At 40.3% G+C, this 19,316-nt stretch overlaps 1 protein-coding gene across 2 annotated transcripts in view; it reads right to left on the reverse strand.

The window, feature by feature from the left end:
* SYN3 (synapsin III) overlaps nucleotides 1–19,316 on the reverse strand; it is a 457,322-nt gene that overhangs the window by 271,923 nt on the left and 166,083 nt on the right. For both annotated transcript variants that reach the window (XM_063447546.1, XM_063447547.1), the window contains exon 4: nucleotides 2,040–2,131. In XM_063447546.1, coding sequence (XP_063303616.1) covers nucleotides 2,040–2,131 — 92 coding nt within the window. The remainder of the gene's footprint in view (nucleotides 1–2,039; nucleotides 2,132–19,316) is intronic.

The following is a 19,316-nucleotide window of genomic DNA, read 5'->3' on the forward strand; positions in this document are numbered from 1 at the left end:
CACACATTTACACAGTCATATGAACACTGTATCAGTTACATATACAGTCACACACAGCCAGTCACATACTTTCATAGTATAAGTAACAACAGTCACATACACGCAATCCCTGCTATCATGAGCACCAGGAGGAGGAGAGAGGCCAGGGACCCGGATGTCTAGTGGTATTATTCCTGCTTCCCCTCTGTGTACAAAGGAATTATTTTAATTTAATATGACGGTACCCTAACTTGCGAGCTGTGTTGGCCGTCGGGCGCCCCTTTAGTTTTTGTGCACTCCGCACCTGCACAGAGCACACCCTAAAGGCCAGCCCTGCAAATACTGAAATTAACATACAAAGCCCTTAACAACTCCACCCACATTATATTTCCTCAATAATCCACAAATGAACTCCTTCTCATTCAATTTGCTCCACCAATGATCTCCTCTTGTCCTCTGTTAGATCAACCTCTGATAATTATCATCTAGAGGACTTTTCAAGGGCTGCATCTTTTCTTTTAAATATTCCACCCGCCTTGTTGGGCTTTCTCCAATTCTTTGTGAAATCACTAAAGGCACACCTGCTTTGGAAAGCCTGCCATCTTTCTGGTTAACTTATCTTATTAAAACAGTCCTCCCACCCCCCACACATTACCTGTGCATCCTCAGCAATTATTACTATGATTTTCATCCTTTTGTGTCCCTCTTTCCATTTCTCTTAGATTGTGAGTTCATTTTAGCAGCTCCCTCTTCACCTCTTCTCTTTATCAACACTACATTGTACGTCTATACTTCATTGCATAGCTGTAAGTGCTGCAGAATATGTATATAAATGTAAATAATAATATGAGGTGCAACGTTTACTCTGTCTGCAGGATTTATGGTTACATTGCAGGCATATATGGAGTGCCTTCTCATAGGTTTCTGAGTGCTGCTTCTACTATACTGAGAATGTTTGAACTGAATCTAGCTAAAGACTATATTTAAATATACTTCAAGCTTCCTTAGAGTTTGGCTTTTCTGATGGAAAACCTGGAAAACTTTGCATGATTAAAGAGCCACTATATTTGCATCTCTCTCAATGAAGTTGTCTGGGTGCAGTGGTCTTTTTAATCCTGCAATGTAAAACATTGCTGTACGGTAGAATTTGCTGTAATAAATAGCTGTATGAGCTGTAACTGCAGAGCTAAATATACCTTTAGTGATTGTCTTCCTGACATCCACAAGTATAGGGGTAGGTAAACTTTGGCACTCCAGATGTTGTGGACTACATCTCCCATAATGTCCTCACAGCCATAATGCTGGCAAAGCATCATGAGAAATGCAGTCCAAAACATCTGGAGTGCCGTAGGGAATGCTTCAGCTGCAACAACCTAGTCAGATTTGATTATGTGACATTACTTTGACTCCCTATGAGAAGCCTTTAATTGGAAGAGTGTGATATTTTTATCACGCATGCGCTTCTTGCCGCCAATGCTTCTCAATGAGAAGCATTTAATTTAATTGGACATGAATACAAAGAGGTGACTACACCCGGTGCAAAGTCATCAAAGGTGGAGCAGGTGGCAGCATGCAGTAAGTCTCAATGCTGGAAAAAAGATGAGGAAAACCTTTTTTTTTCCTAATTACTTTTAGAGGGGCCTCTGAATCTAAACAGGGAGTAGAACACTACAGAGTTAGAAATACATGTTTGTATTCTAATATTATAGTGTTCCTTTAAGGTATTATTAAAACCCACTTATTCAGAAATAAATATCAATGGACCAGTTACATTTCTCTCTAAAACTTACACTCCACACATGCCTTATCTTCCTTATTGACCTACTTAATTTTCTATTATATAATGTAGAACACTTATATCAAAAGAATAGGTGACACATCGACAATAATCATGCATTTAATATGTATTACATAATATGTATTTTACATATCAATAATTATTGTTAACTTTAACCTCTGTGAATTGTTACATATAAAACACCTGGTCTGTACACAAATTAACATGGGCCATGTGTTTTTGTTAAGGTCGCATGACCATAGAAGCATGACATATTATTTACCTGACAACCTTGGTACCATTTCGCATCACCTGCATATCCACCATGCAGCCTCCATTCACATAAGATGCCAGATTCAGCTCAGAGAACTCCGCCTGCAAATGGAAATTACACATTATTATATTCAAATCCAACTACTAGCTGTTTTGTTTTCTCCATTAAGTCATCAGTCAACCCTAGATACATTTATATTAGTATGCCACTATGCCCTGCAATGTAGGCAGCTATAAGATACCTGCCAACCTTATGGGAGGCAGGTAGCCAGAGAAGAGAGCAAGCTGCACAAGCACTGTACAGCGGGTGGGCCTGACCATCTCTATGGACCTGCCCATAAAAGTGGTAGACCCACCTGGCAAAGGGACAGTCTCACCTGAATAAGGAGCGGTTTGCCCTTAAATATGATGGTAAAGATAACTGACGGCCTGCCCCCTCAAGGAAACCATGTACATAGTGCTACTGAAGCACTCTACAAAAGCACAAAGCTGTGTTCCTGGCACTATTGCTCCCCCTGCACATCTCCCCTCCTTGTACCCCTCCAGTAAATAAAGGGTTAAAATCCCTTTATTTACATACCTTATTTGCCTCAAAGCTCCGCCCCCTTTTCCGTTCCACAACGAGCAGGCTCTTATGTGGCTCTAGGTGTTATACTGCCGTAGCACTCATGAGAAATACAAAATATGCAAGACAATCTCAATGTGTGTGTCAAAAAGGCAGAACAAATGCATATACCAAGGAAGAGGTGTCTTCTTGAAGGATTTGAGCACAAACCTAAAAACTAATATGAATTTATTATGCTATATGCTAGTCAGTTCTTCTAAGTGACATGATGTAGTTAGAACATGGTACATTAGCACATAAAACTTGGTTCAATAATTTATACAACACAGAACATCCTACGTAAGCACATAAAACTTGAGTAAATATTTTATACAACACAGAACATACTACGTTAGCACATAAAACCTGAATCAGTAATTTATACAATACGCAGCCACATTTTTATATCATCAGCAAAATCTAGTTGAACATTATCGTCTATTTTCATCCAATATCCAATATTTTTCGCAAATTTCAACTGGATTTTATTGCAGCCAAAATTCAAACTGATCCCAACCAACCGGTTGGCTGCTTGAGAAAAATATTAAAATAAAACTTTAATGACTTACCCTGTTAGTCACAAAAAAAACAAGCCTATGGGCTTCGAAAATTATCCCCATATTAGTACACAGGAGGTTATCCACCTCCCCATGCCCCCACTTACAATGCCACAAGTGGGGGCATGTATGCTAAATTAATGCCCAGTGGCTAGTAACTGAAAAGGGGACCTGGATTAATGCCCCCCTTACCCTCACCCATTGTTAGTGGGTTGGTTCTCTAATTAAAACGAACAGCGGGGACACTAAGTCTCCCAATCCCACTAGCGGGTGGAGACTATAATAGTAATAATAAAACTGGAAGGCCTATTGTCTTTCCTGTCAATCCAATCAATCAGAAAGCTCTGACTACAATTGCATTGCATGGGAAAGCCTTTATACGGGCTTCTTCCACCATACAAACTCTCCATGAGCCATCGCAGAGCGAAGAAGGATTATTTTTATTGCATTGCATATTTAATCCTTTCTTGTTTATTTTAACGGTAGAATTGTGGATTTGTTTTTAAGATTTAAGAAAGCCTTTAATTGTAAAAATTTACATTTAGAATTATTGGTCCCCTCATTATTAGCAGGTTTTATTATTTAGGGTGCTTATTATTTATGGAGGGGAACTTGAGGGCAATTTAGGAGGGTGGACAATGGCATGTCCAACCCCCTTTGCATAGTTAGAGCTCTCACCCATCACCCATGGGTTGGTGCTTGTTGGGTGACAGCAGGTACCCTTATATTTTTTACATATTTTTCCCTTGCTGTTCATAGGTGCGGGCCTCATATTAATTTAATAGTCCCGTAATAGTTACGTTTTAATGTTGTGGCTGATCAGTTTACTTCATATAGAAAGCACACACAGGTAGTGCCAGCGAACACAACCCTGCAAGGATGGGCAAATTGAAGATCCACAGTTGGCACAGCATCACAGGAGTTGTACAGCAGTTGAGTGTCTATGTTTTGGCAACCCCTGCTCTACAGGGGGCACCAAATAATTTTTACACCAGGGCCCTATTTACATGAGTTCCACCACTGCTGGCATTATACCCTTGTGTTACTTTAGTAAAGGTTCCCATTGCTGGACAAGCGTGAGTGACGTGACTACTGGAGTTGACAATGTTTATTCTGTATGAATATTGGAAAAATGCTAGAGAAAAATAGGTAAAATAAATTCAGATTTTTAAGTATCATCCGTGAGCATCACCCTCTGTGTCTAGAAATGACTGCGACAGGAAATAATATAAGGAATACATTTTCCTTCTGTCTGCTTTTGAAAGACACATGTTCTCAGTCTGTACAATGGGTGTCCTTGTGTTCCTTCCGTAAAGGAATGAAGGGCAAAAGATACGTCTAAACTTTGGAAAACAATGTAACAATGACTTTCCAAAGAAAGCTACAGACAAGATGCAGTGTATGATGGTGTCTCTTTTATTCTTTTATGAAAACAATAGTAGGGTGATGGTGAACTGGCAGAGACTTTTTAGTGATGTAACTAAACATCCAAAATGAGTAAGGCAGATATAATAAGCAAACAATAAATAAAACAGGAAAATACTGACTTGATTTTCTTTTGAAATAAAGATAAAGTACATTTTTGGAATATTTATATGTCTAGACGAGTCCTGCAAATTTCCTTTGAATTAAGGCTGTTTAACTTGCATAGACAGAACATGTAGTTTAAGCATTTTTCTACTATCCGACACCATCACTTATTACAGGATAAGTGGCTTTTAAAAAATATATCTCTCCTCCTCTATATTTAAGGTGAAAAACACGTGTGGTTGGAAACCTTAATGAATCCTATGTAGCATTGGATGCTTAGCCAGTCTCTCTTCATATTTATATAATAATACATGGTTAAAGCACAGGGGCCAAAATGTTGTATGTTTGTAATTGGAATCTGCCTTACTAAAGCTTTGGATTTTATTTTCTACCATACACTGTTATCCCGCTCTTGATTGTTTGTTTATTTGTTTGACTTGGGGATTACTGTCCCCCCTGGGAACTGAGCTTTGGTGTTCTTTCTGTACAGTATGGTGTCACTTCTTCTGGTTTATTTGGCTCATATTTCTTAGCAGGTACATTTGTATTTCCTCTCCTCCCTGGAATCGTGAAACATTACCTCAAATCTGTACGCTCATCTCATTGCAATTCTTCTTCCACTTCACTTTAAAGACCTTAAATTTCCATTTATATATAATCAACTCTAACTACCTGATATTAGCTACTCATCCATTCATACACAGATGTTACAGATGTTTCCCTCCTATGTTTTCACTTCATTATTTCCTCCCAATGCTAAACTAGTACAAAGAATAGGTCATATATTTTTTGTTTTCTCACTGCTTTTGTATTGATACTTATGTAAAGAATATTTAAAAAAAATCACAAGACAGGGTTTTAAACTTTTACTCTCTGCAACAACCATACATTTTATTAATTAGTCATGCAAGACAATGTTGTGCTCATCACAGGTCCTAGCCCCTATTATATTTTTCACAGGTCCTAGCCCCTATTATGTATTTCACAGGTCCTAGCCACTATTATATATTTCACAGGTCCTAGCCACTATGATATATTTCACAGATCCTAGCCCCTATTATATATTTCACAGGTCCTAGCCCCTATTATGTATTTCACAGGTCCTAGCCACTATTATATATTTCACAGGTCCTAGCCCCCATGATGTATTTCAAAGGTCCTAGCCACTATTATATATTTCACTGATCCTAGCCCCCATTATATATTTCACAGGTCCTAACCCCTATTATATATTTCACAGGTCCCAGCCACTATGATATATTTCACAGGTCCTAGCCCCTATTATATATTTCACAGGTCCTAGCCCCTATTATATATTTCACAGGTCCTAACCCCTATTATATATTTCACAGGTCCCAGCCACTATGATATATTTCACAGGTCCTAGCCCCTATTATATATTTCACAGGTCCTAGCCCCTATTATGTATTTCACAGGTCCTAGCCCCTATTATATATTTCACAGGTCCTAGCCCCTATTATGTATTTCACAGGTCCTAGCCCCTATTATATATTTCACAGGTCCTAACCCCTATGATGTATTTCACAGGTCCTAGCCACTATGATATATTTCACAGATCCTAGCCCCTATTATATATTTCACAGGTCCTAGCCCCTATTATGTATTTCACAGGTCCTAGCCCCTATTATGTATTTCACAGGTCCTAGCCACTATTATATATTTTACAGGTCCTAGCCACTATGATATATTTCACAGGTCCTAGCCCCCATGATGTATTTCAAAGGTCCTAGCCACTATTATATATTTCACTGATCCTAGCCCCCATTATATATTTCACAGGTCCTAACCCCTATTATATATTTCACAGGTCCCAGCCACTATGATATATTTCACAGGTCCTAGCCCCTATTATATATTTCACAGGTCCTAGCCCCTATTATGTATTTCACAGGTCCTAGCCCCTATTATATATTTCACAGGTCCTAGCCCCTATTATATATTTCACAGGTCCTAGCCACTATGATATATTTCACAGGTCCTAGCCCCTATGATGTATTTCAAAGGTCTTAGCCACTATGTTATATTTCACAGATCCTAGCCCCTATTATATATTTCACAGGTCCTATCCCCTATTATATATGTCACAGGTCCTAGCCACTATGATATATTTCACAGATCCTAGCCCCTATTATATATTTCACAAGTCCTAGCCCCTATTATATATTTCACAAGTCCTAGCCACTATGATGTATTTCACAGGTCTTAGCCACTATGTTATATTTCACAGATCCTAGCCCCTATTATATATTTCACAGGTCCTATCCCCTATTATATATGTCACAGGTCCTAGCCACTATGATATATTTCACAGATCCTAGCCCCTATTATATATTTCACAAGTCCTAGCCCCTATTATATATTTCACAAGTCCTAGCCACTATGATATATGTCACAGATCCTAGCCACTATTATATATTTCACAGGTCATAGCCACTATGATATATTTCACAGGTCCTAGCCCCTATGATGTATTTCACAGGTCCTAGCCACTATGTTATATTTCACAGATCCTAGCCCCTATTATATATTTCACAGGTCCTAACCCCTATTATATATTTCACAGGTCCTAGCCACTATGATATATTTCACAGGTCCTAGCCCCTATTATATATTTCACAGGTCCTAGCTCCTATTATATATTTCACAGGTCCTAGCCACTATGATATATTTCACAGGTCCTAGCCCCTATTATATATTTCACAGGTCCTAGCCCCTATTATATATTTCACAGGTCCTAGCCCCTATTATGTATTTCACAGGTCCTAGCCACTATTATATATTTCACAGGTCCTAGCCACTATGATATATTTCACAGGTCCTAGCCCATATGATGTATTTCACAGGTCCTAGCCACTATGTTATATTTCACAGATCCTAGCCCCTATTATATATTTCACAGGTCCTAACCCCTATTATATATTTCACAGGTCCTAGCCACTATGATATATTTCACAGGTCCTAGCCCCTATTATATATTTCACAGGTCCTAGCTCCTATTATATATTTCACAGGTCCTAGCCACTATGATATATTTCACAGGTCCTAGTCACTATGATATATTTCACAGGTCCTAGCCCCTGTTATATATTTCACAAGTCCTAGCCCCTATTATATATTTCACAGGTCCTAGCCCCTATTATATATTTCACAGGTCCTAGCCCCTTTTATATATTTCACAGGTCCTAGCCCCTATTATATATTTCACAGATCCTAGCCCCTATTATACATTTCACAGGTCCTAGCCCCTATTATATATTTCACTGGTCCTAGCCCCTATTATGTATTTCACAGGTCCTAGCCCCTATTATATATTTCATAGGTCCTAGCCCCTATTATATATTTCACAGGTCCTAGCCACTATGATATATTTCACAGGTCCTAGCCCCTATGATGTATTTCACAGGTCCTAGCCACTATGTTATATTTCACAGATCCTAGCCCCTATTATATATTTCACAGGTCCTAGCCCCTATTATATATTTCACAGGTCCTAGCCACTATGATATATTTCACAGGTCATAGCCCCTATTATATATTTCACAGGTCCTAGCCACTATGATATATTTCACAGGTCCTAGCCCCTATTATATATTTCACAGGTCCTAGCCACTATGATATATTTCACAGGTCCTAGACCCTATTATATATTTCACAGGTCCTAGTCACTATGATATATTTCACAGATCCTAACCCCTATTATATATTTCACAAGTCCTAGCCCCTATTATATATTTCACAGGCCCTAGCCACTATGATATATTTCACAGATCCTAGCCCCTTTTATATATTTCACAGGTCCTAGCCCCTATTATATATTTCACAGATCCTAGCCCCTATTATATATTTCATAGGTCCTAGCCCCTATTATATATTTCACAGGTCCTAGCCCCTATTATGTATTTCACAGGTCCTAGCCCCTATTATATATTTCATAGGTCCTAGCCCCTATTATATATTTCACAGTTCATAGCCACTATGATGTATTTCACAGGTCCTAGCCACTATGATGTATTTCACAGGTCCTAGCCACTATGTTATATTTCACAGATCCTAGCCCCTATTGTATATTATACAGGTCCTAGCCCCTATTATATATTTCACAGGTCCTAGCCACTATGATATATTTCACAGGTCATAGCCCCTATTATATATTTCACAGGTCCTAGCCACTATGATATATTTCACAGATCCTAGCCCCTATTATATATTTCACAAGTCCATATCCCCTATTATATATTTCACAAGTCCTAGCCACTATGATATATTTCACAGGTCCTAGCCACTATGATATATTTCACAGGTCCTAGCCCCTATTATATATTTCACAGGTCCTAGCCACTATGATATATTTCAAAGATCCTAGCCCCTCTTATATATTTCACGGGTCCTAGCCACTATGATATATTTCACAGGTCCTAGCCACTATGATATATTTCACAGGTCCTAGGTCCTATTATATATTTCACAGATCCTAGCCGCTATTATATATTTCACAAGTCCTAGCCCCTATTATATATTTCACAGGTCCTAGTCACTATGATATATTTCACAGGTCCTAGCCCCTATTATATATTTCACAAGTCCTAGCCCCTATTATATATTTCACAGGCCCTAGCCACTATGATATATTTCACAGATCCTAGCCCCTTTCATATATTTCACAGGTCCTAGCCCCTATTATATATTTCACAGATCCTAGCCCCTATTATATATTTCATAGGTCCTAGCCCCTATTATATATTTCACAGGTCCTAGCCCCTATTATGTATTTCACAGGTCCTAGCCCCTATTATATATTTCATAGGTCCTAGCCCCTATTATATATTTCACAGTTCATAGCCACTATTATATATTTCACAGGTCCTAGCCACTATGATATATTTTACAGATCCTAGCCCCTATTATATATTTCACAAGTCCATATCCCCTATTATATATTTCACAAGTCCTAGCCACTATGATATATTTCACAGGTCCTAGCCACTATGATATATTTCACAGGTCCTAGCCCCTATTATATATTTCACAGGTCCTAGCCATTATGCTATATTTCACAGGTCCTAGCCACTATGATATATTTCACAGGTCCTAGCCACTATGATATATTTCACAAGTCCTAGCCCCTATTATATATTTCACAGGTCCTAGCCACTATGATATATTTCAAAGATCCTAGCCCCTCATATATTTCACGGGTCCTAGCCACTATGATATATTTCACAGGTCCTAGCCACTATGATATATTTCACAGGTCCTAGGCCCTATTATATATTTCACAGATCCTAGCCGCTATTATATATTTCACAAGTCCTAGCCCCTATTATATATTTCACAGGTCCTAGTCACTATGATATATTTCACAGGTCCTAGCCCCTATTATATATTTCACAAGTCCTAGCCCCTATTATATATTTCACAGGTCCTAGCCACTATGATATATTTCACAGATCCTAGCCCCTTTTATATATTTCACAGGTCCTAGCCCCTATTATATATTTCACAGGTCCTAGCCCCTATTATATATTTCACAGGTCCTAGCCACTATTATATATTTCACAGGTCCTAGCCACTATGATATATTTCACAGATCCTAGCCCCTATTATATATTTCACAAGTCCTAGCCCCTATTATATATTTCAAAGGTCCTAGCCACTATGATATATTTCACAGGTCCTAGCCACTATGATATATTTCGCAGGTCCTAGCCCCTATTATATATTTCACAGGTCCTAGCCACTATGATATATTTCACAGGTCCTAGCCCCTATTATATATTTCACAGGTCCTAGTCACTATGATATATTTCACAGATCCTAACCCCTATTATATATTTCACAAGTCCTAGCCCCTATTATATATTTCACAGGCCCTAGCCACTATGATATATTTCACATGTGTTAGGCCCTATTATATATTTGAGTGAGTAGTTTTCTGGTCTTGACATCCATGGTGACCAGATCTTCTCTTGGCCAGGTTATATATCAATTTCTTAATCCACCAATCAGAGAGTTATGAGTCAAATTAGACAGTGTGGGAAAATTCCAAAGAACTTTCCCACGCTGTGTAAAATGACACAGAGCACTCTGATTGGTGGATTTCAAACCAACCAATCAGAGTGCTGTGACAGGTAAATGTAGAGACTTACCTGTCAGTCTCTTCATTTACCTGTCAGAGCCCTCTGATTGGATGGCTTTCACCCACCAATCAGAGTGCTCTGAGCCTAATTGCAGGGTGGGGCAAGGCTTTATAAGCCTTCCCCCGGCCTGCAGAGCTCAGTTTGCGCGGAGCCCTCCATGGGTGAAGATGGATTCTTTTTTTTTTTTTTTATAATTGCGTCGGTTATTATGGTTCTTTATTTGCCCTTTTTTAGGTCTGAAAAAAGAAGATTTTAGAAGAAAGAAAACATCGAATGGTAAGTTTTTTTTTTTTTTACAGTTACTTACTTAAAGGTCCCCCCCTCATTATTTTTAGGGTGAGGGGGGTAGGTAGGGGGATAATTTGTATTGGGGGAGAGGGGGTGACTAGGGGTTTGGGGACCCCTAGTCCCCTGGGGGACGACAATATTTTTTTAGGGCCCCTACCCGCCGCTCAAGGGTGGGGGACAGGGGGAGGATCTTAGGTCCCCCCCTTATTAGTATTTAGGGCCCCCACCCGCCGCTGAGAGGTGGGGGCCAGGGGGAGGACACTAGGTCCCCCCCTTATTCCAATTTAGGGCCCCCACCCGGCGCTCAGGGGTGGGGGCCAGGCGGGAGGACATTAGGTCCTCCCCCCTGGCTACTTACACACCCCAAACATTCAGTGCTTCTAGAAAAGGTAAAAATAGATTTTTGTTTCAAAGATTAATGGACCCTCCTAAAGAGATACAATTAGAAGCATTTGATATTTTTCTGATACATAAGTGTAAAGTACCTGTTCAGCAATTAGCAAATTGTGTGTAAGCTCTGCAGCTGTATATGGGCTCTATGCATCTTGCATTCAAACACATGTTGAACAGACACAGTAGAGCCATCACATACTCAGAAGGCATGCAAAACCATCCAGATGACTGATTTCCCTTCAATGCATACTGTATTGCTCTGTTTACAGTGCTAATTATATCTAACATTCAGCTCCCACGGTCTGAGTCATTAGTGCTTGAGACCAATTAGAAGCATTCCATCCTGTTTGATCATCCATTTATATACTCAGACAAAGTAAACTAGCTTGTTTATAGACATCAGTTTGTTGGGATAATTTGATATAATTTTGATTGTAAAGTTGTAAAAAGGGCTGAAAATGGTGTTCAAAAATGCATAAATGACTCACAAAGTATTGTCTTTTTGTTGTGCACAGATAACAAACATTCATACGCTGAAATAAGAGCGGTAAAACACATAGTATAACAGTAGCAATAGAAATAACTGCACATTTCTAAATATATATGCAAGATGCTCACAGGGTAAACAGTGATATTAATATTTGCATATTTTTGTGTTATATACGACAGGGTGAGTTGTATTACACATTGTGGGTGGGCTATCTTAATGAGGAGCAAGAATAGGTGGCCGTACATTTTAACAATATGAGTAGTCTGGAGAGCACTTAAAGGGACACTCCAGGCACCCAGACCACTTCTGCTCATTGGAGTGGTCTGGGTGCCAACTCCCACTACCCTTAACCCTGCAAGTGTAATTATTGCAGTTTTTTTTAAACTGCAATAATTACCTTGCAGGGTTAAGTCCTCCCCTAGTGGCTGTCTATTAGACAGCCACTAAAGGACACTTCCTGCTCTATTGCACAGGTTTTCTGTGCTAGAGCGTCGCTGGACGTCCTCACGCTGTGTGAGGACCTCCAGCGTCGCTCTATTCCCCATAGGGAAGCATTGAAATTCATTTTCAATGCTTTCCTATGGGGTGCATTGCCGCGCATGCGCATTAGGTCTCCTCGGCCGGCGGGCAAGATCAGTCTCGCCCACCGGCCGACGTAAGCAGAAGGAGGAGCGGCGGGGGAGGAGGAAGCAGCGACGTGGGATCTGTCGCTGCCTCTGGTAAGTCACTGAAGGGGTTTTCACCCCTTCAGCAACTGGGGATTGGGGGGTGGGAGGGAGAGGGACCCTCCAGTGCCAGGAAAACGGATCGTTTTCCTGGCACTGGAGTTTCCCTTTAATAACTAGTTAGTCTGGGATTGCAGTTAGTGTGACATGCTATGTTTAAAGTGCATAAAATAAAGGAAGTACATTAAGAGAGTGCTCATGTGTAGTTTAGGTTGGGCAAACATGTCTTAGGGTTGATGATACTTTCGCACGTAGGAAAAGAGAAAGGCAAGACATGTGGAGTGCCGAGGATTATATGCTAATCCTTGGGCATCTCGCCGTGAGGCTCTTTGGGTCTTCTTCCACTGCTTTAACTTTTCTCCCCACCGTATGCATCTCTTCAGCGAGATCCGCTGCAAACATCTTGGGTATGTTTTGCAGGAGGCCTTTGATGTCCCCTTTAGTGGAAGGCATCTCGTTATCCTCATTAAAGGAGGGATGGTGTAGACCCCCTGGGCCCGGGAACTCATCTAGTTTGTCCATGACCTGCTCAACGGAGGATGCAGAGGCTGAGTCGCTATCTTCTTTTGCCGCATGGACTACCTCGGCCTCCTTAGGTCGGAGAACAAGGTCTCCTGTGTCCTGGGAACCTGCTGCTTTTGCGGGTCCTTGGTGTCTGAACTTCTTCCCCATTAGGTATGTCGCGTCTCGGGTCAAGATTATCTTTTGTTGCGCTTGTATAGGCCTAAAGTTACAGAACTCTCCTGCTACACGTCTGCTTCTTTTGGCTGCTAGCTCTGCCCCCCGTGGCCCTTTATTTTTAACCCTGTAATGTAAAACATTACTGTCTCATTGGGTTAACACACCTATAGTGGTTGTTTTCCTTGGCTCTCAATCAAATGTAGCTATTAGAGCAGAATTTGATTGGCATAGTGTGGCGATTTGCCGTGCATGCTCCCTTGCCTTCCTATGGGGGCATAGGATTGGCGGAAATCATCAAGATTGATTATCTCAGCCAAAGAAGCAGGATAAGCAGCGAGGAGAGCAGCGCTGCAAAGACTAAAAGGTCTAAAATGCTAATGCTTTTTTACTACAGAAATACGGGCCAGACACTTATGCATTTAGTAGGAGACTATAGCGTAAGGAATACACATTTGTATTCCTAATGGTATTGTGCTTCTTTAACCGGAATGTGTTTAAGAGTAACACTAATTTATAAAATGCTAAGGCAACTGTGCCCAATGTTTTTATCTTCACTAATTGGCAACAAGTACAACCTATGTTGGCCACTCCATTCTGCCAAAGGTCTTAGTATGGCCCTTACTAAAACACCATTTGTGGTCAAACAGTTTCAAAATGGTATCACAAAAAAAAAACAACTCAAAATTGCCTTCCAAGTTTGGGGTGGGAGAGACACTTTTTTGTCAAAGCATCTTAAGAACAGTTTAACAAAAAAACAGTAGGGTGGTGCACATAAACTCTTTGAACCATAAACACGACATTGGACTGCAGTGGTTATAGTAAGTAGAGTGACCTTTTCACAAATAAGATTTTTATTTTGCCAGTACCATCAACCTCATTAAACAGGGAGCTGTGCGGGGAGATCACAGAGAGGCAAATCGGTACCCACGGCGGTACCTATAGAGTTGTAAGTTTACATAAAAAAAGTTAAAAACCCAGCAGAAAAAAAGTATGATATAGTTTATTTTTTATTTTTGCAACAAAAACTGGTGGGCAGCTGCCTTAACTGCCACTATGGATGAGCCTCCACTGGTAACCATCACAGCTTTCTGAAGTGGTTCTGGTGCCAGGAGTGCCCTGGAGCTCCTATTGTATGGAGTCATACTATTTAAGAATGAATATGATTTTTTTCATTGTATAATTTTTATTGAGTATATACAGATAACACAAGAAACTCCATGGTATATACTCCATTAAATTGCCTTCATTGAAACAAGGCACCTACTATAGAGTTGTTCGCTAGTGTAAAATGACGTCAGGAGTGGAGAATCAGAATGGTTACGGTTCTTGGAGTTTTACTTTAATACTTTTAAATGAGTGTCTGTGTATATGGCAATATATTTATGTGTGTAGATGGCAATGTGTGTGGCTGTGGCATTTTGTATTTATGTGTCAGTGTGTGTTGTCTGTGAATGTGTACAGGGAGTGTATAATTATTAGGCAAGTTGTATTTTTGATGATTAATTTTATTATTGAACAACAACCATGTTCTCAATGAACCCAAAAAACTCATTAATATCAAAGCTGAATATTTTTGGAAGTAGTTTTTAGTTTGTTTTTAGTTTTAGCTATTTTAGGGGGATATCTGTGTGTGCAGGTGACTATTACTGTGCATAATTATTAGGCAACTTAACAAAAAACAAATATATACCCATTTCAATTATTTATTTTTACCAGTGAAACCAATATAACATCTCAACATTCACAAATATACATTTCTGACATTCAAAAACAAAACAAAAACAAATCAGTGACCAATATAGCCACCTTTCTTTGCAAGGACACTCAAAAGCCTGCCATCCATGGATTCTGTCAGTGTTTTGATCTGTTCACCATCAACATTGCGTGCAGAAGCAACCACAGCCTCCCAGACACTGTTCAGAGAGGTGTACTGTTTTCCCTCCTTGTAAATCTCACATTTGATGATGGACCACAGGTTCTCAATGGGGTTCAGATCAGGTGAACAAGGAGGCCATGTCATTAGATTTTCTTCTTTTATACCCTTTCTTGCCAGCCACGCTGTGGAGTACTTGGACGCGTGTGATGGAGCATTGTCCTGCATTTTTCTTGAAGGATGCAGACTTCTTCCTGTACCACTGCTTGAAGAAGGTGTCTTCCAGAAACTGGCAGTAGGACTGGGAGTTGAGCTTGACTCCATCCTCAACCCGAAAAGGCCCCACAAGCTCATCTTTGATGATACCAGCCCAAACCAGTACTCCACCTCCACCTTGCTGGCGTCTGAGTCGGACTGGAGCTCTCTGCCCTTTACCAATCCAGCCACGGGCCCATCCATCTGGCCCATCAAGACTCACTCTCATTTCATCAGTCCATAAAACCTTAGAAAAATCAGTCTTGAGATATTTCTTGGCCCAGTCTTGACGTTTCAGCTTGTGTGTCTTGTTCAGTGGTGGTCGTCTTTCAGCCTTTCTTACCTTGGCCATGTCTCTGAGTATTGCACACCTTGTGCTTTTGGGCACTCCAGTGATGTTGCAGCTCTGAAATATGGCCAAACTGGTGGCAAGTGGCATCTTGGCAGCTGCACGCTTGACTTTTCTCAGTTCATGGGCAGTTATTTTGCGCCTTGGTTTTTCCACACGCTTCTTGCGACCCTGTTGACTATTTTGAATGAAACCCTTGATTGTTCGATGATCACGCTTCAGAAGCTTTGCAATTTTAAGAGTGCTGCATCCCTCTGCAAGATATCTCACTATTTTTGACTTTTCTGAGCCTGTCAAGTCCTTCTTTTGACCCATTTTGCCAAAGGAAAGGAAGTTGCCTAATAATTATGCACACCTGATATAGGGTGTTGATGTCATTAGACCACACCCCTTCTCATTACAGAGATGCACATCACCTAATATGCTTAATTGGTAGTAGGCTTTCGAGCCTATACAGCTTGGAGTAAGACAACATGCATAAAGAGGATGATGTGGTCAAAATACTCATTTGCCTAATAATTCTGCACTCCCTGTGTTGAGGGGCACCCTGATTTTGCAAAGGGCCTGATGCAGTCCTAGGTCAACGTAAACAAAAGCTTCTCACAAAACTAAAGCATACAAACAATTTGTTATGATGGTCCAAACGCACAAGCAAAGTCAGTTACTTGACAAAAAAATGTTGTTACAATATGTTTCTTTTTTTTTTGAGGGAAATGTGTTGCTGATATAAGTTATTTGCTAGCATTATCATAGTATCTGAGAGATTGTGTCCCTCTCTGTCTGAGAGGTGTTGTGCCTCACAGTTTTGTCACTTGATGTTTGAAAGGGGCTGTGTAATGTTATTGAAATGTAGCTATGTGCAGCTGTTATAGTGTGACTAAGCATATGCCTGATTTTTAATATTTTGGGTAGCGTGCGAGAAGGGTCTCTCTGGCAATTTCTAGTTATACCTCAGAGAATATAAATATGTACCATGTCCACAGGAAGGTCACCGATAGAGTTTCTAGTTCTCTAACTGGCATTTTATCTGAAACTGGACAGATTCTAATCCCTTTCCACCAGCGCCTGTTTGATTTCATGCAGACCTGTCTAGTTTTTCTTTCCTCTCCTAATTTTGTCTTGGAAACTTGGCAGAATGTTAAAAGCCAGAAAGCCAAGTATTAACCCATTTATAGAAAGACAGGAACTGCAGAGATCACGGACATCATTCTTGTTCACCTTTCTTCAAATGCGTAAACATCAAATTCTATTGTATTTTTCTCTTTTTATTTCAGGTGTTGAAGTTTACATCCACTGGTAGGAATAAATTTCACGACTTTACAAAACTAAGTGTGAGCATTATTTAATGCTTTCCTATGGGGATTTTGGCAAGGACGTCCAGTGTCGTTTAAAGAACACGGAAGTCGTTTTAAGAACACGGAAGTCCCTCTAGTGGCTGTCTGATAGACAGCCACTAGAGGAGGACTTAACCCTGCAAGGTAATTACTGCAGTTTATAAAAACTACAATAATTACACTTGCAGGATTAAGGGTGATGGGAGATGGCACCCAGACCACTCCAATGGGTAAAAGTGGTCTGGGTGCCTGGAGTGTCCCTTTTAAAAGCGCTACAGACAGTGCGAGGGGGATCTGGCCGAGGAGTGCACAGAGAGGCAGATCGCGGGCAGGCACCTCATGTTACAGCCATGCCTGCCACAATTAGTGAGGACTAAAACGGAGCATGGCCAATGGGTCACAAAGATTCCCCCCGATGGCTACCTCATAATATAGACAGGCATGCACTGATAGTGGTGCCTGCCATTTGGCTCCCCCAGGTCTTTCCTTTTTTATATAGGCACCACACAGACAGCGGTGCCTGCCACATGGCCCCCCAGCACCCTCCTACATACTAATGTAAGGCAGTGTACCCAGTGTATGAAGTAGTGCCTGCCTTATTTAGGTGTAAAATGCCCCTCAGCCCCTGCCTTGAGCCCAGCAACCCAGTCACATAGTGATAGGCACCACTGGACAGGATACTAATTTCTGTTCACCAGAGAAGGTAAAGTACATGTTTCTAAAACATATTTTCCTATGCCTAAAAGTTTTTTTCAGTTTTCTTTTTTACTAGATTAAAATGTGCAGACCAATAATAGCCAAAAGGCCCTCCTCTTCCACAAAATGATGTGTTTCTATGCAACGTTATAGCACGCTGCGCATTGTGAGGTTTAATTATTCACAGTTAACTGTACCCTCCGTTGTGCATCCATCCCTGTAATGCTGTCAATAATTTCTTTGTTGTGTCAGCAGTATGGCATTGCAAAATATTTTGATGCTTTGAAAAACAAAATAAAGATTATGATATATGGTTCTTCCCTCTTTTCACAGGGAAAAAAATGTCCATATCTATTTCTCAGAATCCTTTCTATGTGCTGACTGTACTCCCTTCCGTTCTCCTATGTTGCTTGCCTATGTTGGTATTTTGTCCACAGGAGAATACACTGAATGGAGGTTTTGTGCTGAAATTACCTCTTTAGAATAATAAGTTAATGTGAAGGGCGGCTGGCGGTGCTTGGTGGGAGGTGGGAATGGTTACAAGGGTGAATAATAGGGTGGGGGGCATGCTCTGAGGATTATGTGTAGATAGAATGCAGGCTTCAGTTAAATCCAGTAAACAAACTGAAATATATATTCCCTAAAGAAGTGCCAAGACAAATCTCTGTACCCTGTGCACAACTCCTGCCAAGCATGGCATAATCTCTGAATGCGGCCTTGAATTGGCAGAAGAGAGAGCAAGACATCAGTGTAGTCACACCGTGACTGGGACCACTTTTGGCATACACACGTTTGGAGACATATTTCTCATACAAAAATAGCTCTTATGCAATTTAACTATCTCATGGCAACTTGGCATCATGTAGTAAATGGGGTTCAGTACACAATTTGAACAATAATTGTTTCACACGGTATTTGTTATTCTACTTTGCAAAGAATGACATTTAGCACAATTAGGTCTTCCCACTTGTTGTTCACATTCAGTTTCTCATTCTTAGCAAAGATTAAAACTATAAACTGCCTCCTATTTAACGGGGTTGCATTACAGAGATAGTGAACATAGAGTTAATTAGAGTACAAGGGCGTAAGTCTCACACTGCCATGAAGAGTGCATGTCTCACCTTGCCACCAAGAGCAATGCTCTCACAGTGCCACCAAGAAAATACATTTCATGCTGCCATCTTACTGAGCTCTTAGTGGCAGCATGAAACGTATGTATTCAGTCGCACTGTGAGAGCCTCATTGGCAAAATGAGACATGCACTCTTCGTGGCAGTGTGAGACTTATGCCTCTATGTTCTAACTCTCAGCATTATTACCGAGAAAGAGTGTCTTAAACTCCTGAATGGTTTACA

Source organism: Pelobates fuscus, chromosome 3 (assembly GCF_036172605.1).
Source record: "Pelobates fuscus isolate aPelFus1 chromosome 3, aPelFus1.pri, whole genome shotgun sequence".
In the NCBI taxonomy this organism is placed as follows: domain Eukaryota; kingdom Metazoa; phylum Chordata; class Amphibia; order Anura; family Pelobatidae; genus Pelobates; species Pelobates fuscus.